The following is an 18,361-nucleotide window of genomic DNA, read 5'->3' as shown; positions in this document are numbered from 1 at the left end:
GTGTGTGGGGTGACGGGACTCCTTTTGGTCGCGAGCCCCTCCTACCCGTCTATAAGTCGACATTTATTTTTCCTGCTACCAGCTCTTTGCTGGTTGTGGAGAGAAGATGTCTCCCATACACGCTGGGAAAACTGTTAAGAGCAACGGAGCATGCAAAGGAAAATCGTGCATGCTGCTGCTGGTGCGAATTATGTTCAAGAACATCGATGAAACAAAGAACCGGCTCACCTGTTTCGTCCTCTACAGGAAGACGGGGAAAGAATTGCTTGTCGCGGCTTTCTTTTGCGGAGGCCAGAGAGGAGAGAGAGGTTAGCACACCCATCTATCTCCAACCGTCCTCCCTTCGTTTCTACTGAGTTAGCGAGCGCCAGCATCGATTCGGGGAATCATCATCGACAACAGCGAAGATGGTCAGTATGCTATGCTGTTGATCTTTTCAGATGACAGGCTCGACGAATTCTTATCTGTCCGTTCGTTTCTCACTCACCATTCTTCTTCTATTCTCTACACGAGCCTTCATCCTCTCTGACGCAAGCTAGTAAACACCGTTCGTGATCAGGTGTAAACAAGCTTAAATTTAACTTCGGACGGTCTACTCCCCTTCTGCTGCATCACCTCCTGCCCTCCCGTCCAGTCTGCTAGCTGGGAGACACGTCTGTATGTGTTTGTAGGGATTCGTATGTATCTATCTGCCCACGTGTGTATGCGTGTAAATGAATAAGTATGACGAGAGTGGTCTTTTCTCACTTCGTTTCTTCCCGCTTTCTTCAGGTGCAGTCAGGTCAGCAGCCTCACGATCTGTCTCCTCTCATGCCCTTGCTGTCTTCAGACTTGAGGTATCCGCGCCACAAAACGTTGAACTCTTGAGAAACTACTCCAGCTTCACTACAGTACGCGTCTATCCTCACTAAGGACTTCAGATACCTGTGTGGAGTCATCTATGCTTACCCTCTGTGCGCATCACTGTCTATGCAAGTGACTGAAGGGGAATACCACATCAGCTAACTGTGAGAGGGTATAGGAATAGCTTTCTATCTGTCTTTTCCTCTCGGTGTAGAGATACATGGTAACCAACTACTCGCGAAGAGAGAGGACGTCCTCCGTCTTCTCTCTTTCTCTCGATACCTTCGTTGGTCTTCTCTCGCAAACACATACACCAGTCGAGCTGCTCGAATTTTCTCGTTTGTCTCTCGGTCTCCTTCCTCGTCATGCTGAACGTACTCCTGTGTGATAGACCTTCTCTGGAGAATTCTTCCTTCTTTCACACACAGCAAGATGCCTATCGATCTGACAGTGTCCGAGCTACATGTATCCTGAGTGCTGCTCTTTTGTAAAGTGGGGAGATATCATGAGGGCGCTTTATCTTAGCTACACTCCGCCCGCGCCGCCTTTCGTTCCTTGTAGGTACGAGAGAGATGATAAAGTAAGAATGTTTCCAAGTGTTTCCTACTGAAACGGCTAAAAAGGTCGGGTTCTTTCAACGGCGCTGCCAGTCCCGCCATTTCCTCGTCGTTCCTTTTCTCCTTTCTTTCTCTCCGTCATCTTCGTCTTTATCTTCTTTCCTCCATCTCCTTTTTCTCTCGATCATTAGTCTCCCCTTTACTTTCTAGTCTGTCTCTCTTGTTCTCTCCACTCAAAAGATAACGAAGATGGCTGTCGCCATCTCAGGAACCTCACGTTCTCTTCTACCTCTTCTTCCGCCTGCGTCTCCTCGTCCTTTCCCACCTCCTTCATCTTCCTGTACTTCTTCCTGTCTCTTCGTTTTTCGTGCTACCAGTACATCTAACTGCCCTCGTTCTGCTGTCCATACACTTAACAAGTCGAGCTTGAGTCATACACACTGTAGTGGGTGTAGTAACAGAACTTCTTCTCCTGATGGAACTGCACATTCGAGGGCAAGAAGAAAACAAGAGACAAAAAGGTCGGTTCTGTTCTCTGACGCACCATCTTCATTCTTATCTCGGTGCTTCTCAGGGAGGACTGTGCTTTCGAAGAAGGAAAAAGTATCGACAGATGTAACAGCAGACTACTCGCAAAGAAGAGAGGGTGGAGAACAAGGAGAGGGAGGGAGACAGAGAAGTCGAAGTCAAAGCATACATTCCTTTTCTCACCAAGAAAGAAAAGCGATATCACCTTATTTGCATGCAAGAGTTGATGGTACACGTATCCGGAAATGGCGTGGAAGGGCTCGCGCCGCAGATGGTGATGGTCCTCTAGGTGTACGTACACTCGAAAGCCAATGCAGCCATAGGAGTAGGAGGAGTGGCTGGACAGCAGCCGAGGTTTCAAGACACCATCTTTTTTCCTCTTCTACTTCACATCGTCTTTTTTCTACATTACCTTCATCTAAAAGAGAAGAAAATAGTCGACATCTCTCTAGTCTCGATGAGGAAGAAAGAGGATGCTTGAAAAAGAACGCGACGACGTTGAGAGTCTGGAAACCTCATGCAGAAGCTCTACGGCAGGCTTTGAGACAAGCTGAATTTGTCGCGTTAGACGTTGAACTAACTGGTGAGTGTTTGTCTATACACTCGGAAGAAGAAAAGAAAGATAAGCGGCTTTTTTCATCTCAGTTTTCGTCTCTGTTCTCCGTCTCTGTCTTCTACACAGTCTTGGCTCTTCGTAGCTTGTCGTCTCTTCAAACATCTCTTGGCCGGGGGCCGCAACGGTCTCCTACCCGCCCTGTTGTTGTCTGCCACAACAATAGCCCCCTGTCTTTGTTTGAGAACGCTGCCCGTCGCTTTTTCTTGTAGAGAAAGGGAGAGAGCGGGAAGGTGTCTTGACGTATTAAACATCTCTAAGAGAGATTCGGAATTCATTGAATACGTATATATATACAGCTTTTTCTGTCTTGTACAGATCTCTTCCGCGAGCTAGGCGATAATTTGCAAGGGATGTCCGCGTGTAGAAGTTTCTTACTTTTCAGTTGGAGTGAATCTTCTTGTGGACTTGGGCGCTCCGGTGTCCTTGATACAAAGCTGAAAAGAAACAAGTCCACCTCTCTAGCCGCCTTTCGAAACATACATACAGCATCTCTACGTATATCCAGTCATGTGCATGCCCTGTCTGGGTATGTGTCTATATGTAGTTTGCTATTGTCAGTCTGTGTATGTCTAGGTCCACGTGTATATATTCATGTAAATGGTGTCGCCTGCGTTTCGCGAGTTTGCTGTATCTGTAGATGCGTTTTTGCTTCTTCACTTGTGCAGGTCTTCACATGCGTAATGAGAAGTTTGTGGGAGTTGATCGATGCTATGAGGCTCACTGTGATGGAGCTCGAAGCTTCATTCCTGTTCAATTAGGCCTATGTGCTGCTCGGCGTGCCAGTAAGGAGACATCACCTCTCCATCTACAAGTTTACCTCTGCACATTCACGCTCCTTAGACATGAGAAGCAGAGAGTTTGACGACTGTCAAGCACTGGCGGCTAAATCTAGGTGAATGGAGACTCGTGTATTGTCCTCTGTACACTGCTAGTTCTTGCGAATCATGCGAACACTCTTACCGTACACACCACACCTTCTCTCTCCTTCGCTGGAACTTCTTTCGCAGAGCTTGCTTTCCTCATTCAATAGTAGAACTGCCTTTGCCTTAGAAGACCAAGAGGGTTAGAATAAGAACACATCTATTTCTTCTCTGGTTTCCATCGTCGTTCTTTCCTGGAAGATCCGTGACCTGGCCCGTCTCTCTCTCAAATGTACCCTTTGTGGGGTAGATGAATGCATACCTAAGCTAGACTATGTACGTGACGTAGGTCTCAAACAGGGGGCCACACAGTTTCTACCGTATGATTGCTCCTCGCTTGATTTCCGTCTATCTTTCATCTATCTATCTATCTATCGCCGAGGACGTGGCCGACACTTCAGTTGCGAAGGGCGCGGGATACCTTCTTTCTGTCCTTACGACTCTATACATCGTACGGGCTCTCCACCTCTTTCTCTGTACAGGTGCTTCTGAGCCACATCGATGGATTCTGACGCCTGCAAGTGTCTATATGTTTCCGAGAGAGTCCCGAGTATTCAATTCTTCAACGGCTACTTTATCCTTTCTTAGAGAGAACGGATTTGACTTCAATGCATGGATAGAGGAAGGTGTTCCTCATACACGGGCCCAAGAAGAGAAGGAGAAAAAAAATCAGTTACAAGCCCGTATAGATGACTTAGCTCAATTGTGTGTACGTGCCAAGCAGTCATCTGCTAGTCGAGGTAGGTCGGCAGGTGCACGGCATGACAAACTTTATCTCCTTCTTTTGCTCTGAATTCATTCGTGTCTCGCCTGATCCGAGAATATTCACGTGGTGTACAAGCCTATCTACATCCACTTATGTATGCATATGTCTGTTTGTGCATATCATCAAGTCAAGGTAGACTTCGCAGGAAGTAAACCTCGGTACGTAGCGCGTATACCTATATATATAGACGGACACGTATATATGTATATGTATGGAGACATGTATATGCACATGCATACATATGTCTACATGTATCTATGTGTGTGCGCGCACGTGCTTAGGCATGAGTACAGATTCGTATGTACCTGGCGATAAGATAGTAGGGTGCGTCGTTCTAAGCCCAAGTGTTTACAGGTGTACATCCTGCACTACTTGCAGAGACGTCTTTTTTTCTCTTTCTTCTTTCCCATCTTCGGCAACACACTTTTTCTCCTCCGCTTTCTCCCCTCACAACTTCCGGTGTACGTACAGGTGGTGATGGAGATCTCCCGTCATCCTCAGCTTCGTCTTCTTCTTCTAAGAACCCGGTGCCTGTCGAGTTTTCAACTTCTCCTGAAGATCGAGAACTAGCTGATGTGGTACGTGCATCGATTCGAAGTTGGCTAGCACTTGACACAAAGGAACCTCTTCAGCTTCCTATCGACAGTCCTTTACAAAGACTTCTTCTTCATTCTCTTATAGCTTCAGAATTTCCGACTCTCTTCTCTCATTCCGTCAAAGTCGGAGACACCCGCGTCCTCGCAGTCTATCAGTAAGGTATCTGGCGTTTTCTTTCTCTCTCTCCGTCTAGAGAAATGAAAAATCATTTCGACATGGGTGCATGCGAGCCCTCGTGTTCAGACAAGTAAAGTTGTAGATACAGATCCCCTATATATTTGCTTCAAGCCATCGAAAGAAGGAGCAAAAGAGACGTAGATAGACACAGAGGTTAAGTGGCTTCTTTCTAAGGGCCTATCGCAGGTACATCCGTTACTCTTGAGACTCATGTGCTCTCTTAAAGTATCTACATATCTTCCGTACACGGCATACATGAATGCGTGTAGACGTATGTGTAACTTCTATGTGTATACATTAATTGTGTGCGCAAGCAAGCGCTGTACACTTCTATCTTCACATGGATATCGCTTTTTCATTGAGTTTCTCTCATACGACTGAACCGCGTCAGCTGGAGAGAAGAAGACTCCGGGAATCCGCTCTTCTTATGAGGTGTCCTTCGTCAAGGACTGCGGAGAGGGTGAAACAGCAGGAAGCCGGAGATGCTCTCAAGAATTGAATCATAAGTGCATGCAACTTCGGTATCTCCTCACGCGCTTGCAGCCCTAGAGTTGTTCTTGTATCTATACTGTATTCATATATATGTATGTATAGAAAGGTGTACCTACCCACACATATGTATGTCTCACGCACATTCATCTGTTGCTTCTATAAGTGACGAATCCTAAATAGGGATAAGAAGTGTCTTAGACTGGTTTCGTTTCTTTCTCTCTCTGTATTTGTATGATTGCTCTGTCGTTCTGGCTGTGACAAAAGATCAGAAGAAGAAGTGTATGAAGAACAGATTCGAAGATTGAGAGAGGAGATGCAACGAGTCGATGAGCTACGTGGTGTACGGCAGCTTCTAGATGATATTGCAGAGAAGAAGCTTGTTGTTATTGGCCACAACTGCTTCTATGATTTCCTTCATATCTTTCAAACTCTGTATGGGTAAGGAGCATGGGAGAATACCTTTACTCAAACCCCTATAGGTCTATCCTGCCTAGGGGCTCCTTTAATACATCTTATAAATGCAACTACAGCCTTCTGCGTGTTACCGAGCTCTCCTACTCACAAGCATCTTCGCTCGACGCGGGTGTGCGGGTGCTTACCGCTCACAACAAGCCCTCTCACACGTAGGCGTACGTATGTATGCACGTACTACGTATGAGTATGTATGCATCACCTGTACTATGTAGGAGTATGCATGTGTGGACTCGACTTCCCCCTGTCTTTCCGTCGGGTGTAGAGCTGTTGCTGTGATACATGCTTAATGGGTGAAGAATGCCTGCCATCTGTCTTTTCGCCTGTGTGTTAGTTGACTGCGGTGTATATACAGAACAAAGCAAGGCCCGGTTGCCTTTTGGTGCGTCCCTTCTTTTCTCCATGTACAGCTTGCCTTTCATCTCCTTCATGGGATTTGCTTCTCTATTTTTCTTCAGAGATCTACCGAAATCCGTTGCAGATTTCAAGAAGAACTGGATAGAAATCTTTCCTTTTACTTTTGATACAAAACTCATAGCAGAATCTCATGACGTCCTCGCTTCATTTCAGCCTCCTGGAACTCTCAAAGGTAAATAGAAACAGACAGAGACGTCTCGAGTTTCTTTCTTTCCTTCTGACTGTCTCTGCTGTCTCCTTCACGCGCAGTACTCGTTCATCATCTGTGCCACGGAGGAAAGAGAAAGGTCTTGAGAAAGAAGATCGGCTGTCTTCTTGGCTACTTCTCTCTGTGAAGCTCACTTGTCCAACGGTCACTAAACGTCGGTTTCTCTCCGCGCACTTCACCCCAGCGCTTCGTTGCAGCTATTGACATCTATATACTTCTGATGTCCACCCGTACATATCTATGTCTGTATCTATATGTCTGTCTATCTAAGCACATAAACATGTATACAATTCCATGCCCACTCATACATATCTGTATTAACATATATGAGATATATAGAAGAACGCATACAATGTGTGTATCTGTATATATATTTAGATACTGTGAGCATGCTCCTGTATACGCAATGACACTCTTGCTTGTTTGCCTGCCGACTCTTTTGCGTGGCGGAAGTTTCAAATCAAGGGACGACCATAGGAATGGAGGGAGCACATTCATTCCAAGGACAGTTAAAACTTCTATGGGAATGAAGAGTGTCCGTGTGGGAGAATAAGAAAGATTGAGGGTACGCCCACGAACGAAAGGAACAGGTCCCTCTACCGTCTTCGTGCTTCCGGGCACGCCAGCGTCGTAGTGTTGTCTAGTCTTCAATGGGGCGTCGAGCTTCCGCAGTTGTCCTTCTATACAAATGAGGCCTCCGCTCTGAAAGACCGACGGGAGTCTTGTACGCGGATTGATAATGTTGACGGCATCTGGCATGTAGAAGGAGTCGAAGCAAGGGATACTTTTCATCTCTTGCTTAACGAAGACTAAAGAGTGTATATAGTTCATCTCTCTAAAGCTTACTGAGGCCTGCGGATATTCAGGTTAGAGTAGAAGGGATCTTCCTCGTGCTGTATTTGCACACAACGCACCCAGACATGCACTAGCCGGGAAGACCATGCCTACAGCTTTCTTTCCGTCTGCGTATACGTGAAAACTCTCTGCTTGTAGACCCTGGGCGCTGGCTCTAGCAGTCAGGATGCGTAGGTCCTTGAGATGGCATGAGAGCAAGAACCTTTCGTCGTCCCCCTCTTCAATACAGAAACAAATAAAGCTCTCAATGACGGGCAGAGATGAAGGCTTGATGTTCTGTCGTCTTGCCTGTAAATGTCTTTTCTCCAGGGTTATGTAACTTCATGGGAGCCTTATCATCGGCGTTCGCCCTCCAAGAGCATCGGGGAGAAAAAGGCGGCGGACAGGAACGGCTTTGGCAAAGTTCGTTGCCTCGTACCGGAGGAGGAAGTGGCCTTGATACTCCGATTTCTCTTGAGTTTCAACTTGAGCATTTACCAGGGACTCAGTGGACGTGAGTCTCTTAAGACGAGATGAGGGCAGGGTTGTTTTTCCTGCGTGTCACTGTATGGAAATACACAGATAACCGAAGAGATACGTGCGAGTTTCTTTCATCTTAACTAGAGTCTACAAGTCTCGATTCGATGCGTTTCTTGTCCGTAGTTTATTCGTTTGTCTTGGATTTTGATTGCTATCTTGGGAGTACCTTCAGGGGTGTTGCCTGCATGCATGCGTGCATAGAGTAAGAATATGATGAGGCGCATGGGCTGGGTGTCCAACACATAGGCGATCTATCTTCGTTCACATGGACAGGTTCCGAGATCACGCTTATGAGTGTATGAATGAGTTTTTTATCGTATACCTGCAGATTTCCTCCATCTCTTCAACCCCTTGTTGCTCCAAGTCATGAAGTCTCACCCTCTACAACTTCTTTTTCTCCTGACTGTTCGCATTCTTCTTCTTCTTCCTTATCACCCTCACCATCGTCGTCATTCCCCTCTTCAGACACGCAGACTGTTTCCTCCCTCTCTTCTGACTGTAGAAGAACTGGCAGTTCCAGTACCTCTCTTTCACAGTCATCTCATGCAGTAGAAGACATCTCTCCATTGTCTTCCCAAACCGACACAGAAGGTATAGCTCCTGAAGATCGACCTAAAGGTGGCTCAAATGGTAGCGACTCAGACAGCTCGCCAACAAGAATGTCTACAGGTCGACTATCAAGTGACGGAGGAGGAGAAGAAGATTACTCTCACGACGCGGGATACGATAGCATGATGACCTCCATTGTATTTCTCCTTCAATTAGCTCATATACTGCCACGCCATGGTCTTCGATGGCAAGACCTGTATTTCAGGTAAAATGAGAGAGCCCCGGAATGTGCGAGNNGGGGGGGGGGGGGAGAGAGAGAGATGCCTTGTGTGTGAGAGAGGCTCAGAAAGAAGAAGGGATGGCTTTTTCAGTGGACACGGTTCGTTGCTATGACTTAGCTCGTCTCGTAGGCTTGGGTTAGAGATGTTATTATTATTCTATCAGACTTCCTCAGAAATCGATAGACGAGGCTTTAGTTTGTTTGTATAAGGCGAGGGGATAGATTGAGAGAGGGTTTTTCTTTTTTTCTTGCTTGTTGGAGTCGTTATATGCCTAATAGAGAGTCTGACTGACTCATATGAGCACCGTGTGTTTGATATATATTACAGAAACATGTCGGGTTTGTCTCAACATACACGTATGGTCTATCCTCAGAACCTAAGCAAAAAGAACTCTATCTGTCTTTTTGACCCTACCTTTTGATCCCTTCTATGCCGTATTCCAGCGTATTGCTGTGACTCACAGAAGAGAACAGTGCGCTGCAGGTGGACGCTTCATTCATCCAGTGCTTGTGTTCGTCTCTATGAATAGATTTCTGAAAGTTAGCATGCTCTAGTCGTCACCTTCAGGCTATTTCGATTGTCATAGGCAAGGAAAGTTTCCCTTGTAGAAATGGTGTACGGGATAGCTTCTCCGCATCGATGTAGAAGACGAAACGTTGTCACATGCACCCGCTATGTGCTATTCATGTCTCCCTCTACATAGGTGTACGCGTGAAAGTGAGCACCTTCTACGTCTTCGGTATTTCTTGGGTGACGCGTTCGTTGAGGGGAGGGTTAGTGTGTTAGGATGAAAGCTTCGTTAGTTTCTAGAGAGTAGAACTATGCCCAGTTAGTGAAGTCGACTAACCGGGGATCCTCGCGCTCGTCGTTAGCCTCTGTTGTAGAACCACGTGCTGTACCAGTTCTCCTTGTCCCTCATACGCGGCAATAAACTTGCGCATTTCAGCTCTACAGATATGCGTTTCATGAGTTTTTGCCTACATGTATCGCGTGCACAGATGTCTATGGATAGACACTAAAAGAAACCGTTCGCCCTCCATTTGGACGTGTGGCTCTCTCCGTACACCCCGACTCTTCCTTTACATCAACGGGGTTTCCGTCACTTCCATTACTCTCTGTGTGTATTTCTCTGCACTTGTCCTTGTCTACCTCTATGCGTTTGTTCATGTCCTTGTCTCTCGCTATGAACTTGTCTTTCTTTTTCTCTCTGTCTCCCTCTGTGAACTTGTCTATCTTCGTATGTCTCTCCATGCAGAGACTGTGCCTGACTCTCGCCCACCCATACGCATATCTATCGTTGAATCTTCTCTGGAGATTGAGAAGCCTTCTGGCCTTTTGTCAAAGCCGTGTACGACTTATCTGCTGTATGTACAGGCCTGCTGGAAGTACGCGGCATGTAGTAGGAGGTACAAAGCAGCTGGGGTCCCAGTCTTCGACTCTGGCTATAGGAGAGTCAAGGAAAAGAGCTGGTGAAATACCAACGAAGGGGAGAGAAGAAGGTCAATCTCGCGATGGCGAAGGGAGATCCTCTATTTCAGGAGAGTTGCAGGCCATGGTCGATGCGGAGAGAAAGCGCCGAAGTATTGTTGATTTGCTTCCTCTCTTTCTTAACAGAATTAGGTCAGTCAGAAACAGAAAATGGCGTAACTCCAAGTCTTTTCTGTCCAAATACATACAAGCGTTTTACTTGCGAGAAAGATAGGCCCCATACACTATGTATCTATCTACGTCTTTGGAGGATGGATGTTTTGTCATGAGGAGCGGGTTATTCACGTTAGTTCTCTTAGTGCTGTAGTAGAGTGTGTGCTTATCGTCAAGTCACTCAAGAAAGTCCTCTTATGTTCTTCTGTATGCTGTGCATTACTAGCAATAGCCGGCAAGTATATTTTCTATCTCCGCAAATATTGGAATTGAGCCACCCAACCACTTTGTCTCCGATGGTATGGCGGCCATAGACGGCATGTCAGATAGATAAAAGATAAGGCTGTAGGTTCTTCAAGCGAGTCCTCGTTATACGACCACAACATTCGCTACCAGTGAATCGTCGACCCTCAGTCTGGTAGGACTAATACTCACAGTATTCATCAAGTCGACGTGTCGTTATGCCATCCCTCTATACAGCACCAGAGACAGCGATAGGGGGGGGACCGGAAGCGGTGGGATTTGCTCGATCGGCTCGCGTGTTTTTCTTTTCCGTGAATGAACGAATGGATCGGATTTTCCTTGCAGGCTTTCAAGGACACAGCCGGCATCGATAAACTTAGGCGGAAAGGACGAACAACTTCAGCAGCAGAAACGATTGCTATTGATGAGAAATTACCCATCTCACTGGAAGAAATGGGAGATCATGAAGATCTGGTCCCCTGTTTGGGTGGACGTACAGCCGGTTGATAGCTCGACGTGTTGGATTGTTGCTCGAGATGAAGAGGACATGAAAAATATTCTCACTATCTATGAAATGATACCAGACCCTGAGTTCGAGTAAGATAATTCTTTCGTTTTCCGTAGCTTTGAAATTCTGGCATCGTCAGAGACCCCAACATGCACTGAACAGAGAGAGCCTCTTTAGATTCTCGGGAAGTCGAGTATGGGCGAGACAAGTGTTGCTCTACAAAGAAGAAAGTGGTTGCTTCACAAGTGCACGTAAAGGTAACCGTGAACTAACTAAGAGGTCGTCTGACTCCACCCAGAGTATATGCGCGTCCCTTGCAGGGATGCTTCATAGGTAGCGTGATTGCCAGAGGCCGAATGTAAACAAATGAGTTTTGGCAGCTTTCAGTGAGATTGTTTTTATTTGCTTCTCCTGATGGGAGCAGGGGAATCATCCTCGACTGATGTACGAAGTGCTTCTAAGTGTACTGCCAGTATGTTACAGTGACAACTATAGATCAAAGGTTCATCCTGGTGTGGCGTCTTATGCGAAAAAGAGGCTGGTCTTGTCAGCCATGCAACAAGCATCCTGGGAGACTGCAAGACAGGGAAAGGCTCGCACGTGCACGCTTGACCCAGAAGGATGACTAGTCATCAAAGGGATTGGGTTGGTCCTGTGTAGAAAGTTCACCTGACCTCCGCAAAGTATCGGAGGCTCGGAGACTGGCCCTGACATCCTCGGCATCTCGTGCTGCGATAGGGGGGAAAACCACTTTCTCATTGAAGGGCTTCCTTGATTTTGAGAAATAGCCGTATTGTATAGCAGTGTACACAAATTTCTGAGCCTAACACTGGCTCGGACTCAAAGGCCACAGGGAGGCACTGAATGTGAAGGGGTCACCCCCCTTTCAATCAGGTACTGTGTCTTTGAATGTGAACCCGTATCCTCCCCTGCATCCCTGTGCTTGCGTGGGCCTTCAGATTGCTTAATTACGAGCAGTACCGAGCTCTCCAGCAGCAACAACAGGAGCGCACGCAGTAGAAAAAAGAAACCAGCAGGTTTCTCTTCATGTAGCTTCCTGGTGCTGAGAAGGACGAATGGTTTACGCTGTGCCGTTCCGCGTGCGGTCCCTTTGTCGGTGCTCCAGCCAGTGTGCAAGCAAGATGGAGAAACACATTACTCGATTGCAGTCCCGAGCAAGTTCCCAAGTTTCACTTCGTTCTGGACGTTGAAAATCGTCCGCTGCGCTTTTTGGACAAAGATAAAATGAGAAAAGACGTAACTCACCGGTAGCACACTTACACGTGCGGTCAAGATGGTTAACAAAAAGGAATCCCACTAACTGATGTGCAGTGTGGAGAGAAGTTTCGGCCGACCAATCAGAAGATCGGGGCCGAAGTTATCTCCTGGAGGCTGAATATAGCACACTCTATTTACCCATAAGTGGTGCACATCTCGTTTGAAACGGAGAAGCAACTTCAGAACTTGCAGCGGGGATAACAGCAGCATGCCGCACTTGTCAGCTGCTGTACAGTACATGCGCACTGTCGAAGAGCATGAACAGAGGATCATGAAAAGGTCCTTTTCCCTGAGACGTGTTTCCTGTCTCGCTATCGCAGGAACCCAGGGACCTGACAGTGTGGTTGGAGCTGCCAGCTGCGACTCCAAGAAGTAGATAGCGGCTCCGACTACCACCTGGCAAGACGCTGCTCCTTGTGAGCAGCCCCTCTGTACAATGGTAAACTGACGTAGATGACTTCCTATTATTTGCTCTTGCATACTTGACAATCACCGGATTTCAAGAGGCTGGCTGGAATGTTTCTTGTTTGTGACGAGAGAAGAAAGGCCTGTTTCTTCACCCTCGGACGGCTGGTCGTCTTCGGGAGTGCAGCGCTAGCTGACTTAACACGACGTGCTTGTCACCGAGCAACATTGCCGGCAGCTAACAGAAATCCACAACGCTGCGTGTGAATCTCTTGTACGCCGTGATGAATCTGTCGGGCAGTCTGACCTCTGGCGGACTCGTAAGGCCGGGTTGGTGCAGGGTCAACTCACGCGAAACCAGAGAAGTTCTTTGGCCGGCTGTTGCACACTAGTTTTGCTTTGCCCTAGAATAGGCCAGCGTCTCTCCGTATCAACACCTAAGCGGGAGGTCGGGCGAAGAACCGTTATTCTCTCCGGTTTCGACTAGCAATGCCAGATGCTGCGACGAAGTGCAGCACTGTGAATACTGGCGCCTCCTCCACCCCGGGCTACAGGCTATCTGTGAGGATTCCGCCAACGTCATAAGTCGATGCCCTCATTCGTTTTGGGCTAGTTCCCGAGGTGGTTCGCTCAGAAAGAACACAACCAACATATCAGAGGCTCCACGGAGCAATCTGGGACATGTGGCAGTCAAACCTGTGTTCTTAGTTCACAAACACCGCTTCCTTCTTAGTACGGGCACCGAGGCTGAAGTGGAGAGATGCAGCGTCACCACCAGAAAAGCGCAGAGAAAAACGAACTGCCCGTACTTCTGCATGGTGATCATATTCGCCCGTCTTTCCGTTCGCCGCTCAATATGGCTGGTGAGAGGGGAAAGGGAGCCCTCCTATCGTGTCAGTGTCTTCAGATCTTGAGGTGCGTTATGACAGCCAAGGACCTGATTCACACATGGAACTTTGGCAGTAAGGCGAGCGAAAGACAGACTCGGGGGCAAGGGGATCTGGGTTTCGTAAAATTGCGGTTTTCTGTAGAACTGCTAAGCCTAGCTTGCCAAGCGGGCGGACTCTGCTTGGCGCGGGAGGCGTTGCTCGAAAAGGTGCACATTGGCGACGAAGCGAAACGGGGCTGGCAATTTTACGACACAAGTTTCTATTTGAAGAGCATCGTTTTAGGCGTTCCCTGCCAGTGGAGCCTGGGTTTGGGGCGCTGCCTTTGGTCGCACAGCAGACAAGACCACGGGGCGTCGGACCGGAAGTCTAGTTCTAACTTGCAAGGCGGCCGTATGCTGTGTTTCCAAGTACTGGCTTCGGAGTCATAGCGAAAGAGAAACTGTAACGCCACGCGGAATCCCTTGCTGCTAAGGTAGTTTAGCTGTCCGCCTGACCACGATGGCGACAGGGGCTGTTCTTTGCAAGCAGGAGCTAAAGAATATCCTTAGGAAGGACCGGAACTACTACTCGACGCCCGAGCTAAACGATGTTTTGTTCCTTCACTTCAAGGGTTACAGAAAGATTGAAGCCTTAGAGGAGTTCACGGGTCTTCGGACTCTGCATGCCGAAACAAACGGTAAGAACCTTTAGCCGCCAAGTCCAAAAGTTCCTCACGAGTCGCCGGCGTGCCACAATCATCAGACTCCGAAGTCCACCGAAGCTCTCTGACGCACCCGAGGCAGTTTGAGAATGATTGTACGACACGGAAGCTGGACGGCAGACTTTAGTTTCCTCTCTCCGCAGTGGGGTTATTGATGTCGGGTACCTTCGCTCGGCGTCATAGTTCTCTGTCGAAGCTCACGTTGGTCATAGGCTATACGGGGATATGCAGGAGCAACTTCGGCCGATAATCAGGAAGTCCCGAGCAGCACTCCTCGGGGCCGCCTGCCCCCCAGTGTTGGATGGGCGCTGCGCCGCTGTGTTTTCAGCTTTCGGAAAGATCGAGGGCCTGGATACTTGTACCCGGCTTCGCTCGCTGTAAGTCCTGCTCCGGAGCTTATCCGAACCTGCTCCTCCGAAATATTGACTGACAAAGCGAAATACCATCAGCACTTAACCTTTTTCTCTCCGACTGGAAATCTTTCTTTCGAGCTTCGCCTTGTCTACTACTTCTCCTCCGTCTTTCTTTTTTTGACTTCTTTCTTGCTAGTGAATCCGACCCTGCCACGTGACCTCCGGCTGTACGAGACCGATCTGTGAGATCGGAGAGCAAGAAAATGTGAAGTTCCTGGTTGTCTCGTTTTTCTGTGCAGGTACCTTCAGGAAAACTGTATCAGGAAAATAGAGAACCTGCAAAAACTGACAGATCTCCGGACCTTGAACTTGTCCAGTAATCTCATCGACCGCATTGAAAACCTCGGTCAGTGCCAGGAGTTCCAGGCCAGCTTTTGTGGCAGTATTCGTTTGAGCATTTCTGCTTTTGGTCTGTACGAGCAGTCTCTACTCAGAATAAGTTGCACGACAGGGCTGACCGAAAAAACAGCGCAGCTGAGCTGACCGAGTAGCCTGGGAGATATTTCACACTCTCTTTGCTATCCAAGGCAGAAATATGCATTCGGGGACCCGAGTTTTCGTCGCCACGAGAAAAGCATTACGACGTGTAACTGCGGCTGCCGCGACCATGACAGGCAATGCAGCTTCCGTGGAGGGAGGGAGTGCCGCGGCGCAAGCGTAGGCAAGTCAAGGGGTGTGGTTCTGCGGCCTGCCCGGAGGGCATCTCGGAGACTTAACTGAGGCGGGGATACAGCCAGTGACTAGCTGTGCAGTTGTCGTGTCCACGCTCCTGTGAACAGAAGAAAATACTCTCTTGAGCACGCTGCTACTAGAGAAGAACTACATCGGCAGAAACGGGAGAGGGGATTTCGACAATCTCGTCGGTCTAAAATGCTTAAGCGTCTTGGACCTTTCAGGAAATCACATCGATGACCCAGCACTGGTTTTCGAGGTGCTGACAGAGCTACCAGCCCTTAAGGTCCTGTACCTCAAAGGGAATCCAGTAGTAAGTCCCCACTTATTGCAGCAGAATCGAGCCTGTCTCCTGGAATGTGCCAGGCTGCCCCGTCTCTCGCAAACAGTCTACTTACGCAAAAGCCTGACTGCCCAGTCTTTGTGGAACTGAGAATCCGTGCGGTGGCTCCCTTAGGTCCGGAAAATCCCTGACTACCGTAAGACACTCATCGTGACGTTGAGAAACTTAGCCTTTCTGGATGATCGCCCTGTGTTCGAGGAGGAAAGACGATGTGCTACCGCCTTCTTCCAAGGAGGAATTGAAGCAGAACGAGGAGAACTGAAAAAGATCCGCGAAGAAAAGCTGGCAACTGCTGAAAAGAACAGAGAAGGTGCAGCTTTAGATATAAAAAGCTAACGTGCTTTCATTACACCGCCATTTTCGGGCTGCGGGGTTCAGGCGTGTAGCTAGATGTGACTGTACCAACCGTGAGGCACTTGGGGCAGCCTACCTTGTTAGTTGCACATGTTCACCGTACTCCGGGTGTATTCTCTGGAATGGCTCCAGCCGATTCTTACAACTCCGCCTACCTGACTACAGCCGATAGCAAGCACGCCTTTTGCCGAAGTGCGTTAGGTCCGTAGGCCACGTTACATCCACTGGGCTTTCTACAGTGCCAGTTATGTTGGCTTCGGCCCCGGCGAATTTCTGAAGCACGCACGCAGCTGCCCAGGCACAAGCACTGGAAAAAAACAGTCGGCGAATTCCATCAGGCTCTCAGAATCTCCTTGCTGGTGTGAACCCGGCAGCTTTTCTTAAGCTGGTGGAGGAGGCACAGCAGCAGGGAAGGGAAATCCAACGTATGCGAGCTGAGGACCGTGCTGGCCAGAGCCTTCACACACTGTTTGAAGAAGCTGAGCGAAACAGGTAGGCGAGTTGCAGTGACAGTTCCTTCTACTCGATGCTTTGCCTTGTTCTCGAAGAACGGCCTTTCCTCCCCGCATTCTCTCCTCCCTCTGCTCCACTGGCCGGATTCGGCGGCGTTTTTAGATACTGTTACTGGATCACATTGCAGGTGGACGTTGCCCGAGCATCACTTTGGCAAAACTACGAGTCCCTATGACGATAAAATGCTGCTCCAAGATGAGTGAGCGTTTGAGAAGATTCCGTGAACTGTGGCTGCACACCTGGGAGGCTGGTTTTAACGTGTTGTCCTCTGGCGATACAGGTTCATCTCGGCGCCGCTGGAGACAGACCTTGGAACCCAAAGACGTCTGGAAGAAACAGCCAGAGAGCTGCGTGAGAGCTACCATAGGCCTGAACTGCCTCAGGGCTTCGCGGACACCGGAGGACACCCCCCTCCTTGTTACACTCCCCTCACCGCGACACCCTCAACGGGACAAGCCCAGACTGAAGATAGCCAGGCAGAGAGTCTTGATGAGCGCTTGAGCACGGCGACAAGCCACAGCGATACAGGGAATGGACAGCCGGATGCCGAGTCAGCGGATGAGACTGCTTTTTCAGTGAAGTCTACCGAAGACCAAGTCGAGTCGCAATGCCTGGACGGGGAACCAGTTGTTTCCGGAGAGTCACTAGTGACATTTATTGACATGGACGCCTTCGACTGAATTAGACCGAAGAAAAAAAACAGTATGCTCCAGTTCCGTTCTCTACTTAACCCCGAGAAAACTTGGACACTTCGCGCCGTACTGCGCGAAGAAGTCCTACCACTAAACCTAGCCCCGGCCGACAGAAGCCAAAGTGTTTCGTTTCATCCTACTGCAAGCCGGCGAAGCCTGTCAGGCTTTTGCTTGTTCACCTGCTTTGTTTTTTACGTGTGCCCAGTTGCACTCTCTGTTCTCCCTCCTTCTCTCTCTTGAGCAGTCAGTCAAAAAACCTGAGGTACTTCTGAAGCAAACTTGACAATCACCGGTTTCGCGAACTCCGCAGGCATGAAGCGGATAGCTGGAACAGTGTGCATGCTGTCGTCGATTGAAACACAGAATGGCGATAATCTACAGCACTGCATTCGAAACAGCTGGGACTGCCCCCAGGTGCACAACGTACAACGAGCCTATCCTGCGCTGGAGCATCTAGCATTTCAGTCGGAGGCCCGCGCTGACGCCCTAACCACCGGAGCAAGCCAAAACCATAGACAACTCTCCAGTAGCATGCCAAACAACATAAGCAGTTGACAGCAGGAACAATGCCAAAAAAGTGGGCTGGGGTACCACGACGAAAATACAACGTGGTAACGTTCTCTTCCCCCTCCTAGGAGTTGCGATGCGATACTGGGACACTCCTGTCGAAGCACTAAAGAGATCAGCAGAGTAAAGAGACTAGGGCTAAAAAACAAATTGCAATAGTCCAGTCTGGACTAACGAACCCCGACACCCGGCTTGAAGAACTCCTCCACTGAGAATGAGAACCGACAAGTGAAGGCATATCTATGCCGATACGCCAAAATGAAGCCGAAAGTGTGACATGCCCGCCCACTATTCCGTCTACCCTCCCGTTGTACGGAAAGTGTCGGAATCGTCAGGTGTCAGATAA

The 18,361-nt window shown here is 48.6% G+C and overlaps 2 protein-coding genes across 2 annotated transcripts; both read left to right on the top strand.

The window, feature by feature from the left end:
• Positions 1-157: 157 nt before the first annotated feature.
• CSUI_001556 (caf1 family ribonuclease) lies at positions 158-12,905 on the top strand. The gene is made up of 11 exons (XM_068061761.1): positions 158-2,511; positions 3,210-3,326; positions 3,947-4,204; positions 4,702-4,981; positions 5,761-5,934; positions 6,426-6,556; positions 7,757-7,940; positions 8,295-8,780; positions 10,171-10,416; positions 11,026-11,277; positions 12,148-12,905. Exons 1-11 carry the CDS (start codon positions 1,650-1,652, stop codon positions 12,206-12,208), a joined length of 3,051 nt encoding a protein of 1,016 aa, XP_067926264.1. The 5' UTR covers positions 158-1,649; the 3' UTR covers positions 12,209-12,905.
• A 997-nt stretch (positions 12,906-13,902) lies between these two features.
• On the top strand, positions 13,903-16,693 carry CSUI_001555 (leucine rich repeat-containing protein; the record flags this gene model as incomplete). The annotated part of the gene is made up of 6 exons (XM_068061760.1): positions 13,903-14,437; positions 14,790-14,838; positions 15,114-15,220; positions 15,654-15,859; positions 16,004-16,199; positions 16,618-16,693. Coding segments are annotated over exons 1-6 (810 nt in total), but the record flags the coding sequence as incomplete, so codon positions are not given.
• Between the last annotated feature and the right edge of the window lie 1,668 nt (positions 16,694-18,361).

The sequence above is a fragment of the Cystoisospora suis genome (genome assembly GCF_002600585.1).
Source record: "Cystoisospora suis strain Wien I chromosome Unknown contig_629, whole genome shotgun sequence".
Classification (NCBI taxonomy): domain Eukaryota; phylum Apicomplexa; class Conoidasida; order Eucoccidiorida; family Sarcocystidae; genus Cystoisospora; species Cystoisospora suis.
The sequence above is the reverse complement of the archived record's forward strand: the minus strand, read 5'-3'. Positions and strand labels throughout refer to the sequence as shown.